General features: G+C 37.4%; 1 protein-coding gene across 22 annotated transcripts in view; it reads left to right on the top strand.

Annotated features, from left to right (window-relative positions):
* ZMYND8 (zinc finger MYND-type containing 8) overlaps positions 1 to 20,598 on the top strand; it is a 148,252-nt gene that overhangs the window by 85,078 nt on the left and 42,576 nt on the right. For 17 of the 22 annotated variants that reach the window (XM_074210179.1, XM_074210174.1, XM_074210172.1 and 14 more), the window contains 8 exons: positions 1,162 to 1,275; positions 3,324 to 3,416; positions 6,360 to 6,447; positions 8,994 to 9,049; positions 9,554 to 9,631; positions 11,374 to 11,489; positions 14,171 to 14,221; positions 15,320 to 15,801. In XM_074210179.1, coding sequence (XP_074066280.1) covers positions 1,162 to 1,275; positions 3,324 to 3,416; positions 6,360 to 6,447; positions 8,994 to 9,049; positions 9,554 to 9,631; positions 11,374 to 11,489; positions 14,171 to 14,221; positions 15,320 to 15,801 — 1,078 coding nt within the window. The remainder of the gene's footprint in view (positions 1 to 1,161; positions 1,276 to 3,323; positions 3,417 to 6,359; positions 6,448 to 8,993; positions 9,050 to 9,553; positions 9,632 to 11,373; positions 11,490 to 14,170; positions 14,222 to 15,319; positions 15,802 to 20,598) is intronic. The other 5 variants (XM_074210184.1, XM_074210178.1, XM_074210177.1 and 2 more) reach the window with 1 other exon arrangement.

Raw genomic sequence — 20,598 nt, 5'->3', positions numbered from 1 at the left:
GAAGGAAAATACCTGGAAATAATCCTGGGTTCAAATCAATTGATATTATCTGGATTAAAAGGGCTACAAATTTTTAACTATTAGCAAATGAATAATCCATGCAAACCATAGAGAGAAGACATTGGGTGCTCTATGAACTACTGATGCTTTCTTTTGAGGATGTAGATATCTATATCATGTACTATATTTACCTGCTGTGTAGCTCTTATGGGCCTTTCCCCCCAGCAATCCAAAGAACACCTATGGACATAATCTGGAGGCTCTGAATTGATTAACAATGGAACCAAGATTCAAACTGGAGAAAAGCTGTAACAACTTTCTAATGCAGTTAGGAGAAGAGAAAGGGTTCCTTGATTCCATTCCTTATGACATGAAAATCCATGAATCTCCTGGGCATATAGATCATAGTCTTCTCTAGGAGTTTTCCAGGCTATGTGCCAAGACCATATAGCTCAGTTCAGCTTCCTTCTTTTCATTCCTTGTTGGGTTGGAATGTTTCTACAAATGGACTTTATCAGTCAACATAATAAGCGAGACATAGTGTCTCTTGCTTTTCTAGTGACTTCACAGAACTAGGAAATGAAAAAATAACTCATATAAATGTTATCTTCTAGCCCCCCCACATAAAATAAATATACACACCTGGGGAAGAGTGTTTCTTCCCATTGGTGTTGGCAGTTGGGTTAATGTTTTACTGTCAGTGGCATGAACAAAAGGGTTGGAATGATAATTGTTCATCGTTTTGAGGAAATCACCTTCTTGAAACTAATCATTGTGCTTGTTTCTTACCCATTCCTGAACCCTAGGGAGAATCAAAGTTCTCCAAGTCTGACTAATCTTTTTTCCTATGATTTTCTTAACTTTCTCACCTTAAGACCAGGCAATGGCTATCGTGATCATTGACAAGGACTCAACCACTGTCCCCTTCAAGGAGTAATCAGTGCTGATCAGCACCCACAATGAACTTTATATCTTGCTTATTTACTCAGTGCAGTTAAAATTGTTCTCCCCTGAAACCTGGAGGTCTTCCTTATTAAAACCTTATCCATTTCTATTAGAACTATTCTTAGTAGGTGTGTGCTTTCTGGACAGAGAAATACAATGGGAGGGCATGTAAACAGTTTTTTCCTAATTGAACATTTGTATAATTTTCACTTATAGAAAATCACTGTAGCAGAATGCATTGAGACGCAGAGTAAAGCTATGACAATGCTAACCATCGAACAGTTATCGTACCTGCTCAAGTTTGCCCTACAGAAAATGAAACAGCCGGGGGTAAGGAAAACACTTCCTGGCAGCAGATGCTTGAATTAAAACCTTTAATGTTTTTTTTTGTTCACTTGTTTCTTATTCTTTGTAGGGCTTAGTTTTTCAGACTTCTACACAGACACTTTTGGTCTTCTAACCTACCAGAATTCAAAAGTCCGTTAATTAAGAATAAGGTGCGATGGCTTTCAGTTAATTTTTTAAAGTGTGCAGTTTATGTTCTGAAGCGGATTCCAGGAAATAGAAGATAGTAGAAAGTCTATGGGCACATGCATTTAATGGGATGGTAAAATGGAACCATTCTTTCCTTCCTGAAAAATTGTGGGAGGCTATTCCCCTGACTTCATAGATGAGATCCTGTTACAACAAAGTATCTATATAACAAAAACCTTTTCAGTCCCTAACTGTTGGAATTTTTCAGATATATTTGGTCCAAGACGATCCATTATCTTAATTTAAATAGTCTCCTGAAATTTATAGCAATGGGATTTGACCTATTGAGAGGCAGTTGGCATTTACCTTTGATTCACTCTTCTCTTTAAGTGAAATAGCATTCTTAGTGCATGTGTGAAATTATCCTATATTTTGCTTTCTAAGTTAAATGCTTGATTGGATATCAAAAATAGCAGAAGAAATATATATGCGGAGCATTTTAATAAAGATATCTTGAGATTCCTTTAAAAAAGGATATATAAATTGACTTTTATTAGCCAATAATGTTTACAATCCCAAAGGAGCCAAACATATACATTTCTCCCTTTTTTATTTCCTCTTTCCCTACTACCCCTTTTTAGTTTTAGTTTTTGGACTTGGGTATCTCAAAAGCACATTTTCAGCTTTTCAGAGACTTTAAGCTGTACCCACAGAAGTCTCTGTATATAAGAGGAAGCATTTTGGTAAGAAAAAGAAGATGTTGAAAGATAGTAATGACATGGGTATGCTGAAAGTTATTGAAAAAAGAGGTTTTAATTGTGCTAAAGCAGCTTATTTTACTTAAGGTACTGTAGATCAAGTGCAGGTGGAAGAAATCTTAGGGACTTGGTGAATCATTAAAAAATAGGTCTGGAATGATCTTTCAGTCAATCCAATTTAGGTGCTGGGCTTTAGTAAAATTTACAATTTAACAGTCTTGAAACCTTTATTGCAAGATAAACCACGAGGAAGAAGTCTTTTTTTTTTTTTTCTTCCCATTTTGGATGCCCCAAATACAGTCATTAAACCATTTTGATGGGTTAATTTTTAGAGTCTTTTCATCTTTCTTGTAGCTTTTTTTACACATATAAATTGCTTCCTAAGAGCCTGAGATACTGAGGTTGAGAGTTAGAAGAGACCGAAAAAGACATCTAAAAGGACATTCATAGAATAGGAAATTGAGACCCAGAGGGTTAACTCACTTGTGCAGTGGAACTCCTGACAGGTAATGGCCTGGGGATTTGAACTTGTCTTCCATTTAAAATCAAGCCCTTTTTTCACCATCCCGTATTGTCTTGTGTTTACTGGATTCATTCCATACACATTTTTAGCTGTTGACTCTACAAGCACTTTGTGGGTCATATAATAATTGATGCTAGGCAATAACTAGATCTCCCCTGCACCTGCCTTGTATCATGTGTATAAGATATATACCTTCTAGGTATTCATTTGTGAACATCTTGATGATAAAAGGCAAAAGTGTAATTATACTTAGAACTCTAAAGCTTAGAGTATATAAATAATCGGTATGAAAAATGATCGACAGGGCATTTCCCCTCCCTCTCCCTTCTTTTTTCAAGTTATTGGGTAGAAATGGGGAAAAAAATGGAACTCACTTTTTTTAAGAGGAAGACAGGTAGAATTTGGCAGGGAAGGGACAGGCTTTTTTTCAGTCTAGTCAGGTTTTGTTTTAGAAGGTTATGTTATGAAGGGGGTCTATCTGTAGGTCCCAGGTAGAAGACAGATTTTTTTTTTTTAAACTTAAGTCCAGTGTCATGAAGACCTCCTACAATAATAATGTATGTATGTGCTTTCCCTTCTCTGTCTCCTTCTGTCTCTTTCTCTCTTCCCTTTTTCTTATATAGACAGAACCATTTCAGAAACCTGTGTCGCTTGATCAGCACCCAGACTATGCCGAGTATATCTTTCATCCAATGGATCTTTGTACATTAGAAAAGGTCAGTTTTCACTCAGCAGAGATTAAAGCTATATTGTGTTGTTCTCTCCCCATTCCTTTATCTCCCCTGGTGTTTCCCATCTCCAATTCCAGTATTTTTTTTTTTGCATAGTTCAACACAGATGCAAAATTTATTTCATTCTGTTATTTTGCCATGTGAAAATTTAGTGACTTTTCTTGTCTAATTCCTAATTTTGTTTTCCAGAAAGCAGATTCACATGTCCACTAATAGTTTATTATAGTGTGCTTGTCTCCCTGTCATCCCTCAAACACTGATAATTTCTGTCTTTTGTCATCTTTGACAGTTTGCTGGAAGTGAGGCGGTTCTTCAGAGCTGGTTTATTTTGTTTTTCTCTTATTGTTACTGATTTGGGACAGTACTTCATAAAGTTGATATTTTCTGATTATAATTTTAAAAATTGTTCTATCCTTCTGCCTCCTTCCTTGTATTTTTCTTACTTTCACCTTAGTGGTACTATGAGTACTCAGGCCCCTCTGTCTGAAAAGAAATCTAAATGGAGGCAAACATATACTGCACTTTTATTTCTGCCAAATCCAAAAGGTAGGAAAATGCCCTCTCTGGGCTGTTTTAATAAGATAGCAAGGAATAATTGAATTGAATCCTTGAGTGATGATGCATTTATTAAGCATTATGTGCAAAAGCAAGATGCTCTTTAGAAGCTCCCATTCTAATAGGGGCAGCCATACCTCCAGGAGGTTTCAACTGTAAGTCATATGGAAAAGACTCCATCACAGTAGCTAGGGTAGAGCAGCAAAGCAATTGGTAATGAACCTTCTTTTATGTTATTTCTACTGATAAAACTTTTTTTTTTATGTTGGTCCAATTTGAAAACACCAAGGAATTTGGTGGAACATTTTTTTCCTGAGCCTTGAGTAGTTGGGGCTGCTGCTGAATCAGTATTTGCCAGCTAATATATCTGCAAGGATTGAACTCCATATTTTTAGAAATAAAAGAAATTAAGAAATTAGGGATCATGTTAGTTAATAGGATCATTAGTTAAAGTGGGGGTTCTTAACCTTTGATATGCAGTGAACCCCTTTGACAAAATAATGTAGTCTATGGATTTCTGAGAATAAATATTTTTAAGATCAAAAAATAAAACTTGTAGGATTACAAAGGAAACTAGTTATGTTGAAATATAATTAACAAAATATTTTTTAAAGTTTCATGCTATATATTAAGAACCCCCTGAGTTTAAAGGACCTTAAAAAACAGGATCATAGTAGTTAGAAAAAGGAGAACCTTTAGAGATCTAATAGTTTAAGTCTTCATTTACATAGGAAATAACTGGACCAAAGGTTGGAAAGGTTGCTTGCTTAGGGTTACAAAGTTAAGTGTCATCAGAGCAGAGAACTCAAGACTTCCCACTTGGGTATAACTCTTTATTTCATATAATAATTTCTCCCTTCTACATAATCATATTGGAGTTTCTGAAAAGTGGAGATCTGATTGCTTTAAAGTTGACCTGATCTTCCATCACTTTTTGGGAATGCCAGTGGGCAATAGAAGAATGAAGAGAATTCAGTTGTCTGGGTAATTTTAATTTAATTACCAGAATTGTGAATAATAATCCTTAGCCATTCACTTTTGTGTAGTGCTCTACATTCTGCAAAATACTTTCCTTATAACTTCCTGGGATGTTGCTATAATGCAAGTATTGTTGTCACAGATTGAGGAAACTGAGGCATAGAGAGGGGAAAAAACTCCCTAATAGTCATTTGGCTTGAAAATCTTGGGAATTGAGGTGTGCTAATCCCTCCCATTATATTCCATTGCTTCTCCCTTTCTTTATAGAGCTGGCTTTATTTAACCTCCTTTTGTTGGTCTTTTTGTCATTAAAGATGGATGTTTAATGCTAGATGTTATTTGAAAATCAGAACTAGTGGAAGCTTCATATTAGAAGCTATGTTACTTTCTCCATGTGTAAATAGATTTATCATTCTTGCCATTATTTGTGAATTTAGAGCTAAATTTGAACTCTTACAACTGAGCACCATCCCCCCCCAAAAAAAAAGTAGAAGAGAAAGAACTAATAAGTGAAAATCTTTTACATACCAACTTCCCCCAAACAGCAAAAGCAACAACAACAAAAAAAAGAACTATCCTGTCTTTCGGTGGAAGGCCTCCTTTTTTCCTCCCTTGGTATTTTTTATATTTTTCTTTCGTATGATCCAATAGCGGGCCATGTGGTATTGGAAAGAATACTGGTCTTCAAGCCAGGAGGACAAGTAGATTCCTGTGACAGCTCTGTCTGAGGCTCAGTTTACTTCCCTTTAGAGTAAGAGTAATAATATCCCTGCCCTGCCCACCTTCCAGGACTCGTATGAGGAAAGCATTTTATAAAATGTAAAGCTCTCATTGAAATTGCAGATTTTGTGGTTGGTATCATAGGCACTCAGGACCTGGGTAATTTCTTCCATGTCTTCTTTTAAAGCAGGCTCATATTAGGAAACAAGATAGAGAGATTTAGCTCTTTCTCCAAAAGCCAATCAGTGAACATTTAATAAGACATACAAAGAATTTAATAAGGACACAAAGAAAGACAAAAGATAATCCTCATTGTCTGATGGGGCAAACAATATGCAAACAGTTTTGTACAAATGAGATAGATAAAGGATAAATTGGAGAGAACCAATAGAGGGAAGACATTAGAATTAAAGGGATTTGAGGTAGAAGGTACAATCTTGACTAGTACTTGAAGGAAACCAGGAGGCAGGAATAAGGATGGAAAGAATTGCAGTCATGAAGGACAGGTTCATTTTTGTGTCTTTGGTGCTTGGCAATAGTTTAATGAATTGGGGTGGGGGAGTGAGTTATGAAGTATAAATATTTGGGAGCAGAGTGGGAGAGAAAAAATGGTTGTGAGCAAGGCAAAGGTTTGCTCCTTGATGACTTTATGTATGATGGTTTTCCCTCTCACAGAATGTTAAAAAGAAAATGTATGGTTGCACTGAAGCCTTTTTGGCCGATGCCAAATGGATTTTGCACAACTGCATTATTTACAATGGGGGTGAGTAGCCAAGTTCCCAGGCCAGGAATATGCCAAAGGCAGAAAGGTCTTGGATGAAGCTATTACATTATATTCAGTTATGCTCTATCTATTAAATGGGTGGAAAATAGTGATCTATTAAATGTTGTGTTGTCTAAGAAAGAGCAACATACCTTATTGAAACATATAGCTAGACTGTCATTCCTTCTAATAATTGATATATAACTGAATCTTACACACATAGTTTAGGTAACTAGAGAGTCCATTGGTTTGGTCACTGGAGTTAGAGGAAGGGAGGATTTGAATTGAAATTCATCTTCAAACACTTCACTAGCTGTGTACCCCTGGGCAAATCACCTAATCTGGGTCTGCTTTAGTTTTCTTCTCATCTGTAAGATGAGGATAATAATAGAACCTAATTCCCAGGTTGGTTGTGGGGATAAAATGAGATAACATTTGTAAAGTGCTTTGCAGACTTTAACACTACCAATACCACTACTACTACAGCTCTCATTTCACGATAATTTGAAGTAAGCTCCTGGTCTACACTAGCCTACTATCTGTAATATTAGGTACTAATAATTATTAATATGACAGTAGCTAGCATTTCTATAACAAAATTTTATTTAATGTTTGAGTTTAATTGAGTTTAATTTGTTTTGAGTTTTACAATTTTTCCCCTATTCTTGCTTCTCTCCCCCCCACCCCCAACAGAAGGCAATTTGCCAGTCTATACATTGTTTCCATGATATACATGGATCCAAATTGAATGTGATGAGAGAGAAATCATATCCTTAAGGAAGAAAAATAAAGTATAAGAAATAGCAAAATTACATAATAAGATAACTTTTTTTTTTTTCTAAATTTAAGGTAATAGTCTTTGTTCAAACTCCACAATTCTTTCTCTGGATACAGAGGGTATTTCCATTGCAGATAGCCCAAAACTGTCCCTGATTGTTGCACTGATGGAATGATCAAATCCATCAAGGTTGAACATCACCCTCATGTTGCTGTTAGGGTGTACAGTGTTTTTCTGGTTCTGTTCATCTCACTCAGCATCAGTTCATGCAAATTCCTCCAGGCTTTCCTGAATTCCCATCCCTCCTGGTTTCTAATAGAACAATAGTGTTCCATGACATACATACATATACCATAGTTTGTTAAGCCATTCCCCAGTTGATAGGCATTTACTTGATTTCCAGTTCTTTGCCACTACAAACAGGGCTGCTATGAATATTTTTGTACAAATGATGCTTTTACCTTTTTTTTTTAAATCATCTCTTCAGTGTATAGACCCAGTAGTGGTATTGCTGGATCAAAGGGTATGCACATTTTTGTTGTTCTTTGGGAGTAGTTCCAAATTTCTTTTTCGGAAAGGTTGGATGAGTTCACAACTCCACCAACAATGTAATAGTGTCCCAAATTTCCCACAACCCTTCCAACAATGATCATTATCCTTTCTGGTCATGTTGGCCAGTCTGAGAGGTGTGAGGTCGAACCTCAGAGATGCTTTAATTTGCATTTCTCTGATAAGTAATGATTTAGAGCAATTTTTCATATGGCCATGGATTGCTTTGATTTCCTTGTCTGTAAATTGCCTTTGCATATCCTTTGACCGTTTGTCAATTGGGGAATGGCTTATTTGAAAAAATTTTATCCTCATAACCTCTGGGAAGTAGGTGCTATTATTCCCATTCTACAGATGAGGAAACAGGCGGAAAGTAACACAGGTAGTAAATGTCTGAAACCAGATTTCAACTCAAGTCATCCTTGACTCCAATTCTACCTCTATTCAACAGGCCAGCTAAGTCATCTCTGTATTACTTTGTTCCTATTACAGTCATTTCCCCTATCACAAATAATTGTGTTATGTGAGGTTGTATTTTTATTAGAATAGTGACATTTGGCATATGCTTGGTTTATGGGGGGAGGGAGAGAGTGAGAGAAGGAGAGTGTGAAATGCCATTCAGAATAGCATATTGCAATTAAGTACCACCATTCTTCTCACTTCCTATAGGGGATTTGCTGAGGATCTGCTTTTTTTATTTAAAAAAAAAGACAACCCCCCCCATCAACTAGGTAGTAATCTTGTCAGATTTTTACACCTAAAACTTACTGTAAAACCTACAAATTTATTTTTCCTTGGTCTCTCCATAGAAAACTTGGAAGAGCCAATCATTATCTAGGCTTTGACCTCTTTCATAGGCAAGCTCATTGACCTATTAGGAACTTGAAAATGCATGGGGAAAAATAAACAGCTGTTAATCCTTGAAATGTTATTATGAAACAGGAGTTTTTTTTCTGTTAGGTAAGATGAAGTTATATGTAAGAACAGTTAAATATACTACACTGATGTCATTTTGGTTGGAGCTATGATGGAAAACTAGAAAATTCCAGCTATGATTCTTTTAGTCAGCTCATTGAGACAGCACCAAGTTTACAAAGGTTTTTTATGGGACTGTTCCTCTCTTGTGAGAGTTAGCCTAGAAACTTTAGTTTGAAATACCAAAAATAATTTGGGAATTCATTTCATTCAAGTTAATCTTAATTTTTTTTTCTTTTCACAGGAAATCACAAATTGACACAAACAGCCAAAGTAATTATCAAAATCTGTGAACATGAGGTATGTCTCTCCTACTAAATTTCATCTAGCTGTGATTATATCTCAGTTCTTATTGAAAGGTTGTGTTTCTTTAGAACTTTTAGGAAGTCTTGACTTAGTAATCCATTTGGGAGCAGTTGTGAAGGACTGACTCCAGTTGAGTGTTCAATTTCTAAGTGAAGACAAAGAACCAAGAGAGAAGCTAGTCAAAATATGGTGAAAACACATGTTCCTCCCAAGAGGGTGAAAGTGATGCTGCTCTTGTAGCATGGTGGAAAGGTCATTGGGCTTTGAGTTTGAATACATGGATATGATTCTGGTCTATGATGCTTTTAGGCATACATATTTCTTGAGTTTTGGTTTTGTTATCAGGTGGGGAAAAGTATGTCACCTACTCTGCAGGATTGTTGTCAAGAAAGTATTCCTTAAGTTAAAAAGCACATAAAGAAATATGATTGCCAGTTATTAGATAAACACAAAAATAACAATAAAAAATAATAAAGACCTTGCTCTTTTTCTTTACAGATGAATGAAATTGAAGTGTGTCCAGAATGTTATCTAGCTGCTTGCCAAAAACGAGAAAACTGGTTTTGTGAGCCTTGTGTAAGTTGGTTTTTCTTAATTATTTTCTAAACTTTGAGTTCATTGTCTCCTACATTATTTTAGGTCTTTGGAAACTTTTGGATTGAGACCTATTCAAATACAGTCCTGTAGATGTGTGGAAAACAAGATTAGGACTAATCTAAGTCGATTAAGCCCCTTTTTCTGAAAGACATACCAAATATATCCCCGTGATCCTTTGGTTTTATTGATATACATCTGCACAGTAGAATCAGTGCAGGATTCTAGTGAAGAGAATTGTTGATTTATCTTGGATAGGATAGAACATCACACAGAGAAGTGACTGTGTGACAGAAAGTATATTTACAAGTTATGTTGCATTTGTCATTAGGACATATGAATGCTTCCTCCAGGTTACCCCTGGATCCACTTAGACCTGCCATTCTTTTGTCTGTGATGGGAGCATCAGAAGTCAGTGGGTGCTGATGGTAACAAATTTTGGAAAGTTAAGGGACATCAGAGACTCTCAGATATCCTAGTTTTCCTTAACAGTAACCCTTTATGGGTCTGTCCTGTCCTGATGAACTCATCTCAATTCTTCCTGTGCCTTCAGGATTCCAACACCAAACACAAAACCCCTTTATAATAGGAATTCGTTAAATATTGATTGATTAGGAAAAAAAATTAAAAAAACTTATTGACTAGTAGCTGTTCTTTCTTCTAGCCTGTCCTACATCTTGAGGGTCATGAATTTAAAAATTCATTACAAATTTACAAGTTAACTACATGAGAGCAGTACAGTGAAGGTGCTATGAGAGTCTTTAAAAGAAAGAAATTCTAGCCCTTTCTGCCTGCTAAATATGAACCCTTCCTTTAATGCCCAACTCAAGTGATACCTCTAAAAAGGAACCTTCTTCTCCAATTGACTGCAATCAATCCCACTGTTGCTAACAATCTTCTCCTTCTGATCTCATGTAGTACTTTGTTTTTTACCTAATGCTTTTAATTATGTGGTTTTTGTCTCTCATAGTTATCTGTGTTTATGTCTTCTCTGATTGAAGTGCAAACTTCATGAGGGTAGGGATTATGTCTTGTCTTGTATCTTCCCAGTGCTTAGTACATTGTTTTGCAAAGTGTAGGCACCTAATAAATGTTTGTTGTATGAAGGAATGAATATAGGATCAGGAAATAAGAATTTTGATAGGTGGGTTTTCAGGCATACTGTGGTATAAAGAATCTTGGATTTGGAAGAGCTGGGTTCTTGACACTGAATAACTGTATGATCCAAGAAGGCAATTCATCGGTTTCTTAGTCTTGATTTTTTTCATTTTTTAGAATAGGGATAATGATTCTTGGACTCCTTATCTCACAGGATTGTTTGGAGGAAAGTGGTATAGAAATGGGAGTAATTGTTATCACAGTGAGATTGTGGTGATGTTGGGGAAGCAGCATGAACAGACAGGAAAGCAGCAGGCATGTCTTTGAGGAATTGCAAGTTTGACTTGGTTTGGTTCAGTGAAAGGAAATTAGCATACAATGAAACTGGAAAGGTAGGTTGGAACTGGATTGTGGAAGACTCTACCTGCCAAGCCTTAGCACATTCAGTAGGTAGTGAGCCATGTATAGCCTTCGAGTAGTGAAGTAACCTCATTTGATCCATAACTCAGAAAAACTCATCCGGCAGCAGACTGCTGAATCACGGGATTTCATCATGCTTTTGATATTTATTTTTCTTCTTTTTCTCCAATTCATAAAACCCCTGCATCTCCTATTCCTTTTCCTAGAGCAATCCACACCCATTGGTCTGGGCTAAACTGAAAGGATTTCCCTTCTGGCCTGCAAAAGCACTGAGGGATAAAGATGGGCAAGTCGATGCCCGTTTCTTTGGACAACATGACAGGTGGGAGTTTAAAACAATGGGCTTTGAACACACTTTGTTAATTGAACTTTTAATGCTGTAAGTGGATACTAGAAGGAATTGTGGCCATTTCATCCACTTGTTTTCAAAGTTACACAGTACACTTACCTTAGTATAATAAGAAATAGTTTCTATTTTAATGTTAAATGTTGTCATATGTGGGCTCCATTTTTCCAGGTGTATTAGAATAGAGTTTATGTTGATTGTACCTATTTTGGCATTTATTTCAGCAGCTATTTTTTGGTACTGCTGCTTTTAAATTTGTTGTACTAAATATGTATAATTAAGCAATCCACTCATTGTTTTTACAAAATATTTCTCTTGGGGACAAGAAGAGACTTAATAAATCTGCTAACACTTGTGTGATTCTTACTTCATTTTCCCTTTTGTTAAAGTGGGTGGGGGTGGGGGGTGGGGATGGGGGAATTAGATGCTTGTGAACCGTGTTTCTATTTTTCTGGCTCCTTACCTTCTTTCCCCCATCAAACACACACTTAAAGTGGGCTTTTGCATGTTAATAGCATTAATAGTGGCCCCTTTCCATGTGGCTTTGCTGATGAGAGCTGGTGAAGAGCTCTCCTCAGGGCTTGTTTTCATTTTTCTTTAGATTTGGTCTAAATATAGCTCATAGGTCTTCATCTGCTCTCTTCAATCCCTCAGAGGTTTGAGACTACTTCGACTGCCAGCAGGAAAAGGAAAATTACACGCACAGCAAAAAAGATCTTAAAATTAGGGGTATAGAAGAGAAAAAATACACAAGGGAAGAAAATGTAGAAATAAATATAATCTTTTTATTTTTTTTAATATAGGTATCTCTGAAGCACAGTTCATTTTATGCTTAGTTTATTTTTGCCTGTACAAATAAAAGAGTAGAATCTAAGAAATTCACTATTTTTTGATCCCCTAATTTATCTTTGTTGTCATTATGAAGAGTCAGTGGTTATATTATTTTGTAACACAGTGGTGCCCCTCAGGACAGTTTATCCCTTTGCTAAATAGTCCCAGACAGCTTTACTGTTCTTTGTCCTTTTTTATTTTGGTTAGTTGTCCCTTCACAGAATTTCAGTTGTTGCTCTGAAAATTGCTCTCCTATGATAGCTTCAGGAATTTTGTTTAGTCACTACAAGTTTCAGGTGTTTGTTTCAATTTGGCCTACAGGATTATTTTGGGTATTACTGTACTTAGCTGAGAAAGGAAGTTATTACTGTACTTACCAAAAGGTTTGTTAGGTTATCAGTCTTTCCTTACCTTTTTATTTGACTGTGCTTTCAATATTCTGCCCCCCTTCTCTGGTCCCTGCTTTCCTTAAGTGTTTTAGCAAATATACTAAGTGTCCTCTTGAAGACCTAAAAAGTACACTGAACTGGTCCAGTATATCCCACCAAATCCGAGATTCTGGAATTTTATAGTCATCTGTACAATATATGATTATATACTTTCTCCCATCAAATTAACAAGTATTTATTGAGTAACTATGTGAAGACCTATAGTGTACAAAGAGACAAAGAGTTTGGGTTACAGAGACATAAGATATTGTCCAAGGAGCCCAGAGACTAGAGGGAAGATGTGATATTATCAAAGACAAAGTTGAATTAAAATATTAGTGTAGAAATTGAGTAGAGTTCAAGACAAAGCAGAAGGTGATATAAGATGGTTAAGTGCCTATTGGGCTGTCTGGATTCCAAATGCTCTGTGAGTTCAAGAAGAGGGCTGTGGGCTGGGCTTGGGAGGTTGGGTCTGGGTTTACCTCCTGGTGGAGGTAAACCTTGAGATGGGTCTTAATGGAGAGGTAGGAACTGAAGGAGGTTTGGGGAAGGCATTCCAGGTGGAGGTAAAGGTCTGAGCAAAGTTTGTAAGGGCTTATCTTGCTTATTGCAATCTCCTGAGCCCAAGCTATCCCCATCATCTCACTTTTTGAGTCTCTTTTGGTCCAGGTATTTGCTTGGTCATCTGTTTCCTTCCATTGCCGTTGACTGCCCCTTTCCACCTGGTTTCTTCTCCTCCCAAACCTCCTAGGGTTTACTCCTTCATCTCTGGAATATACACAGCCCTTTCTAAGTTTTCAAGTTTGTTTGTTTTAGTGTTCATGTGTATCTGTTAATATTAGAGACAGAAGAAAAGTTATATGTCAAAAATTGTTTTCTAAGATGTGTAAAATGGGTTTAAATCAGGGTCCCCTTTATTCTTCTCTTTTCTATTCCTGGATGTTCTAAGTGTTCTTTGTCACCCCCCTCCTTCCCCAATCTGTGAGAGGTTATTTAAATTTATTTAACCTATTTAAATAAATTTAAATTTCCAAAGAGGCTTTAGGAAAGGATCAGTAAATGGCCTGGTGGGCTTGATCCTGTGGGGACTGGGAAACCACTGAAGGATTTTGAGCAGAGAAGTGATATGGCTATAATAGTATTTTTTATGAAGACTCATCTGGCAGCCTGTGTGAGATGGATTGGAGGGGGAAAGACTAGTTAAGAAACTTTTGTGATAATCCAGGCTTCTTTCTCCAGAATTATGCCATCTGAACCTTTACCCCTTTATCATTCTGTATTTCTCTTTACTTAACGTTTTTTACATTTTAAATAAGGACCAATTCTCATTCAAGTATTTTCCCTGACAGAAGGCAGCCTTCTCTTTCAAAGTGCAAGTAACACTTCACTTATCCACAGGTCACTTATCCGGCAACCTCACCTATCTGGAACACAGCTGAGAACCAGGAAGTAAGGAAAAAGTTACCTCTGAGCAGCCAAAAGAGATGTTATAAAGTCCATGCTCTAAATAAAGCTCATGCACTTTACTCATTGGGGAAGCCCCTCAGGCCCTCCCTCACAGGCTGTTTACTTTTATTTAACACATAGTGCTAACAAAGCTTGAGTATGTCTTCCTACCTTGTAACTGAGAGGAAGCAGCAAATTAGAAAGAGGGAGAGGGGCTAGTGTAGGTAGGTACACTGATAGATGTGCTTCTTCACTTTCTAGTAAAACTGACAGCAGGGTGGGGACTGTATGACTTTTTTGGTGGGGAGGCCAGTTCTAGGACCAACCATCCAGCCCATTTGAGGCTCACATCCCAACCACAGCAGCAGTGATGACACGTTGGTTCTTCCTAGTCATTTCCCACCTCAAGCTGAACCTAAGCCAGATCACCAGTACTGCAGAGACCCCTGCTGCTGCCGTTGCCGCCGATGCAACTATCCTCACCTGGGCTCATAGGGAGCACAAGTGGTGTGGGTGGGAGGTTATGCAGCTTGGGACACACTACACAAGCAGTCTAGAGCTTAAGGGACTGTTTGTCTATTGTGATAATCCTTGTTATGTATGAAAGCTACCATTTCAAAGCCTCAGTGGTTAGAAAGCTTGGTCACTGGGAGAAAAGGTTGAGAATCCTAGGCTGAAAGGATCAGACATTTACATTTGGAAGGGACCTTAGAGGTCAGAAAAAGATGTTCCTAAGATCCCACTGATGTTATTGAGCTGGGTATCTTCCCTATTTCACATGTCTGAACCCTAGCCCAGATGTATGGGTTTCCGGTGTTTTGAGCTTTATAGTAATAGAAATTTTTGATAAGTTTATTGGTTATGTTCTGTTTTATGCTAGAGAGAAAGTGATTAATTCTAATCTTATCGCTAAATAGATCATTTGTTAAGATTAAACTATTGAAGAAAATGTATTTTTTAATGGAAAAAATATTTTCAAAATCTGCATTTGGTGAAAAACATTAGTTAGCTAGTTTGAATTAAGTAAAACTTAGCTTGGAATACAACACAATTGACTCAAACTTGTCCCTTTTCTTTTTTTGCTCCCTTTTGCACATATAGGGCCTGGGTTCCAATAAATAATTGCTACCTCATGTCTAAAGAAATTCCTTTTTCTGTGAAAAAGACTAAAAGCATTTTCAACAGTGCAATGCAAGAGATGGAGGTATATGTTGAGAACATTCGCAGAAAGTTTGGTGTATTTAATTACTCCCCATTCCGGACACCATACACACCCAACAACCAATTTCAAATGTTGCTAGACCCCGCAAACCCTGGTGCTGGGACTGCAAAGACAGATAAACAAGAGAAAATCAAACTGAATTTTGACATGACAGCATCTCCGAAGATCTTAATGAGTAAACCCCTGCTGAGTGGTGGCACGGGGAGGAGGATTTCTTTAACTGATATGCCAAGGTCACCCATGAGTACAAACTCTTCTGTTCACACTGGCTCAGATGTTGAGCAGGATGCAGAAAAGAAGGCAGCCTCCAGTCATTTCAGTGCAAGTGAAGAGTCCATGGACTTCCTGGAAAAGAGCACAGGTAAGCAGTGTATAAGTAGGTGAGAGATGGAAATGACCCCATACCTGGAAGCTTAGTTTATTTACTGGAAAATAGCCTGGCATAATGGTTGATCTAAAGAATTTCAAAGAAGGAGGAGAAAAAAAGGTTATATCATTATATCATATCTTCCTTCTCCCCCCTCCCTTTTTTTAAACTGACTTCTAATTTCCTTTGAAGGGACAATGGCAAGAGAAAGGTCTTGTTTTCTCATCCCATAAAACTGTAATTTTGAATGTCTCTTTGTAGCCAAAGTGATTGTAAATGAGACAGCAAAATGGAATAGTGGATAGAAGAGTCAGAAAGACTCAGCTTCAGTTTCTTCATTTGTAAAATAGGGCTAAATAGCTTCAGTTTCACAGGGTTATTGTGAGGATCAAATGGGATAATATATGCTCTTCACATACTCTGTAATACTATATAAATGCTAGTTCTTAATAGGGTTTTCTTGGGTTATACATGTTGAATGCATTCCAAAACACATCCTCAAAGAATTGTGTGTGTGTGTCTGTGTGTATTATTATTTTCAGTTCTGAATTCTCTTACAAACGATACCCATTTATTTATATATATGTATATATATGTATATATATACACACACACACATATATGAAGTCACTCAAAACATATTTTCATTATCCATTTGAATAATGCATATTTTCAGTTTTGAGTCTGTAAGTATCTGAAGCCATATTTAAACTCAGGAAAATGAGTCTTTTTGACTCTGGACCTGATACTATATCCTTTGCACCATTTAGCTGCCTCACTGACACAAGGGCATTGGTTAAAAAAAGAGAAGAAATGAAACTCAAAATCAGTCAATTTTACTACTTAAAATTAGCCAATTTTAGACTCCAAAGATAATTTTCTTCAGTAAAATCATGCTCCATTGCTTCATAATGATTTATTTGGTGGTGACCCTGGTTCACAGTTCTGGTCATGGAAACGGTGATGGACAATGACATTCAAAGAATGTTGATGAACTCCTGCAGCTATACTTCAGAGTTCCATGACATTGTTGGTGCAGGTACATCCTTTCCTTAATAGATAATCTTCAAGAGCCAACCTGGCCTTGAACCACCTCTAACTTGGAGAGGGACTGGTCTTTAGGCTATCATTGACCTTGAAGCTTTTTCAGCTTGGCAAGATTTACTAGTTTGTACTCCATTGGTCTTTGAAATTTTAGGTCCAATTTTATGCCATTAGATTATATTGGAGAAAGACTTTCAAAGACAATTCATTCAAAAGAATAAAAGGGTAAGGTTGTAGAGATTGTTGTCTAAGTGGATCAATTTTGTGACATAAAAGTAGCTACTTAAGTGAGTTCCTAAAATAGGTTCTGAGCAAAAGGAGAGCTTTTTTGTTTGGGGACTGAGAAATAGAGAGCCTAGCTGGTTATCTTTAGAAGTGTATTTACATTGTTAAATAAAAATGCTTCCATCTGCCCTGCAGTGTTTTCATTCATAATCTCCTATCCAGCCTTTTACTAACTGCCTCCTTAGAATTTATCTTAGGAGGAGATTGTTAAGCTATTAAACCCATTACAGTCCTTAGAAAATATTCTTTATTAAGCATCTCTCACATGTGTCTGAAGTTCCAACAGCCTCAGTGTTCAATCACAGTGGAACTTTCCATATAGGTGAGATTCCCCTGTCTTAATGAAAAATGTTCTGGCATTTGGAGTTTTGGAGTGTTTTGAAGTTAAAGAGGATCTTGGTTCTAATCCCAACTCTTCCATTTAATAATAAACTGCTTTGAGCCTCAGTTTCCTAACTTCTAAAAATGAAGGAGTTGGTATGGATGATTTTCTAAGATCCCTTTCTATTTGATACCTGTGAGATTATGATCATTGTTCAACTTTAACCATCTGAAAATGCTCCACAGATATTTGGGGTAAGGCCTCTATAGTTAGTTCTTTTTCCATATGCTAACCCCCTTTTTTTAAACTGTAGGAACTCTTCATACACAGAGGAGGGGAGGACACATAGTAAATTGAGCACTGAGTCTTCTTGTATCTAGTTCTTTTTTTTTAATATGTATATAATACACACACACACACACACACACACACACACACATATATAATGTTTTTGCAAATGATCTCTAATTGAAGTGTACCAGGAAAGTGGAAGGGTGGAGTTTCTTATATGTGCTGAAGCAAGTGTCTGCTTGGATAAATGCTGCCCCTCCCCCTCCTAGAATCTGAGCCACCACCCACAAAGGGCAGAGCTAACAGTGAATCATCCCAGCTGCCCTTTATGCCTGAGAAAGGCTCCTGGAGAATAGTGACAGACTGAAACCCTTTTGGGCTTTGGGACTTTGCTCTCCTGCTCTGAGCATTGCAGCCTTTACCTGGCTGCTTTTACCTTGCCTGCTAAGTAGGAATGACCACTCTTCTTGGTGTCCCTTAAATGTTACAAACCCATCCCATTTCATTTTTTTTATTTTTTAGGTTTTTTGCAAGGCAAATGGGGTTAAGTGGCTTGCCCAAGGCCACACAGCTAGGTAATTGTTAAGTGTCTGAGATCAGATTTGAACCCAGGTACTCCTGACTTTAAGGCTGGTGCTTTATCCACTATGCCACCTTAGCCGCCCCCCATTTCATTTTTTACGATTCCATCAATTCTTTTTTTTTTAATTTATTTTTTTAGGGTTTTTTTTGCAAGGCAGTGGGGTTAAGTGTCTTGCCCAAGGCCACACAGCTAGGTAATTATTAAGTGTCTGAGGTTGGATTTGAACTCAGGTACTCCTGACTCCAGGGCCAGTGCTCTGTCCACTGCGCCACCTAGCCACCCCTCCCTCAATTCTTTTTTTTTTTTTTTTTAGTTTTTTTGCAAGGCAAAGGGGGTTAAGTGTCTTGCCCAAGGCCACACAGCTAGGTAATTATTAAGTGTCTGAGGTTGGATTTGAACCCAGGTACTCCTAACTCCAAGGCCGGTGCTTTATCAACTACTCCACCTAGCCACCCCTCCATCAATTCTTAATACCACTTTATCTATTGGTTTACAGACCCAAGCCATCCTGCAATAAAAGGTGCTTAGCACCTTAGTAAATGTTTAAACCAGTCCCTTTCATGGGTATGATGACCCCACCAGATTTGACCTTTTAGTTGTAAGGCCTTGTTGTAAATATAAATTTTTTGTATATTTATTAGCATAAAACAGGAATGATTAGTAATAACAAAATGCATCTTCATCAACTTACTAGCTTATTGCTTTTTCTGGAATAATCAAGACTTCATCTTGGTCCAGTGGTCTTCCCAGAAAGTACCCTAGTACAGGTCGGTGAAATGTATTCTTATCAGCTAGCCAGGGAGGTAGGTGTGAAGGTGTGAGAGTTGGTTAAAGTGCTCACCCAAGGTAGCTGAGGATAAAGTAGAGAGAGAGAGAGAGAATTGGAGTTGAAATTGGGAAATCCAGGTTCAAATCCACTTCAAATCTAGGATCATTTTCGATAACATGTATCTAATGCTTTCCAGCATTAAAGCACTTAGATAATATCCTCCTCTACTTTTTCCTTCCCTCTAACCCCCATAGTTTGCAGATAATAAGTACCATACTTTTCTAAGCCTTAATTTCCTCAACTGCAAAATGGGGATAATAGCATCTACCTTTTTTTTTTTTTTTTTTGGTTTTTGCAAGGCAAATGGGGTTAAGTGGCTTGCTCAAGGCTACACAGCTAGGTAATTATTAAGTGTCTGAGGTCGGATTTGAATCCAGGTACTCCTGACTCCAAGGCTGGTGCTTTATCCATTATGCCACCTAGCTGCCCCTAATAGCATCTACCTTGATGGTAGGTCAAATGAGATAATCAAGACTATTGCAGTGTCCCTGTACAACAATTTTCAGCTTTTTAAAAAAGCTATTAAAATTTCAACATGAACTAAGACTGAGTTGTAGTGGCACCTCTTTCCCCTCCCCCATTTCTTCCCCCTCCCCCACCCTCTTCCTCTTCTTTCCTTTTCCTTCCCCTTCCTTGCTCCAGTATATATCACCATATATCACCTGGTAGCCAGGCCTCTGGTGATGATCCTCTTAGCACTCATCTTGGCTGCTCCTGAGATTAGAAGATCCTGAAACTTTTTCATTGGTAGGTTCTAAGATCATGACATTCATGAACTGCAAAGGATTTAAACTGCCTATCTTATTTTATAGATATGGAAACTGGGTTATAGATTAGTTAAGTGACTTGCCTAAGGCCTCAGAAAAACAGTACTCAGTCTAGTCTTCTGCTTTTTCTACTACGCTAAGTTGCCAATACTTGCCCAGCTTTACTGGTATGGTCTCTGAACCCAGGGGCACATCCATACCATTGCTGACTCTAGGGGAGACAGGCACATAAATAACTAATAAAAAAACACAACAGCAGTAGCAACAACAAACCAATCCAAACGAGGTTAAGTGCCTCCAGAAGATATATCCTAAAATCACTAATACAAATCAGAATTTAAGTGTAATCAAGAGATTGAAACCAAGATGATAGGATAGATTACAGGAAGGGGAGAGAAACTTGGGGTTATTTAGGAAGGATTCTTGGAAGAGAAGTTGATCTTTGAGGAGGACCTTGAAGGAAAGGATCAGGATCTGAATAGATCTGGAGAGTAGAGGAGGTATTGTAGACCTAAACATGAAAATGTGACTGCTGATTTGCTTTAGTTCTTTTTCTTCAAGGTTAATTATGGTGAGGAAATTTAATTTTCCCTTGATCAGCTTTCATCTTTAATAAATGATGACTTGACTGTCTTAGCCTGCAGACCATTTTTATATATGGAGGGAGAGA

Source organism: Macrotis lagotis, chromosome 1, assembly GCF_037893015.1.
Source record: "Macrotis lagotis isolate mMagLag1 chromosome 1, bilby.v1.9.chrom.fasta, whole genome shotgun sequence".
NCBI lineage: Eukaryota > Metazoa > Chordata > Mammalia > Peramelemorphia > Peramelidae > Macrotis > Macrotis lagotis.
Note: the sequence above shows the minus strand (reverse complement) of the source record. Positions and strands in the feature narration are given on the sequence as shown.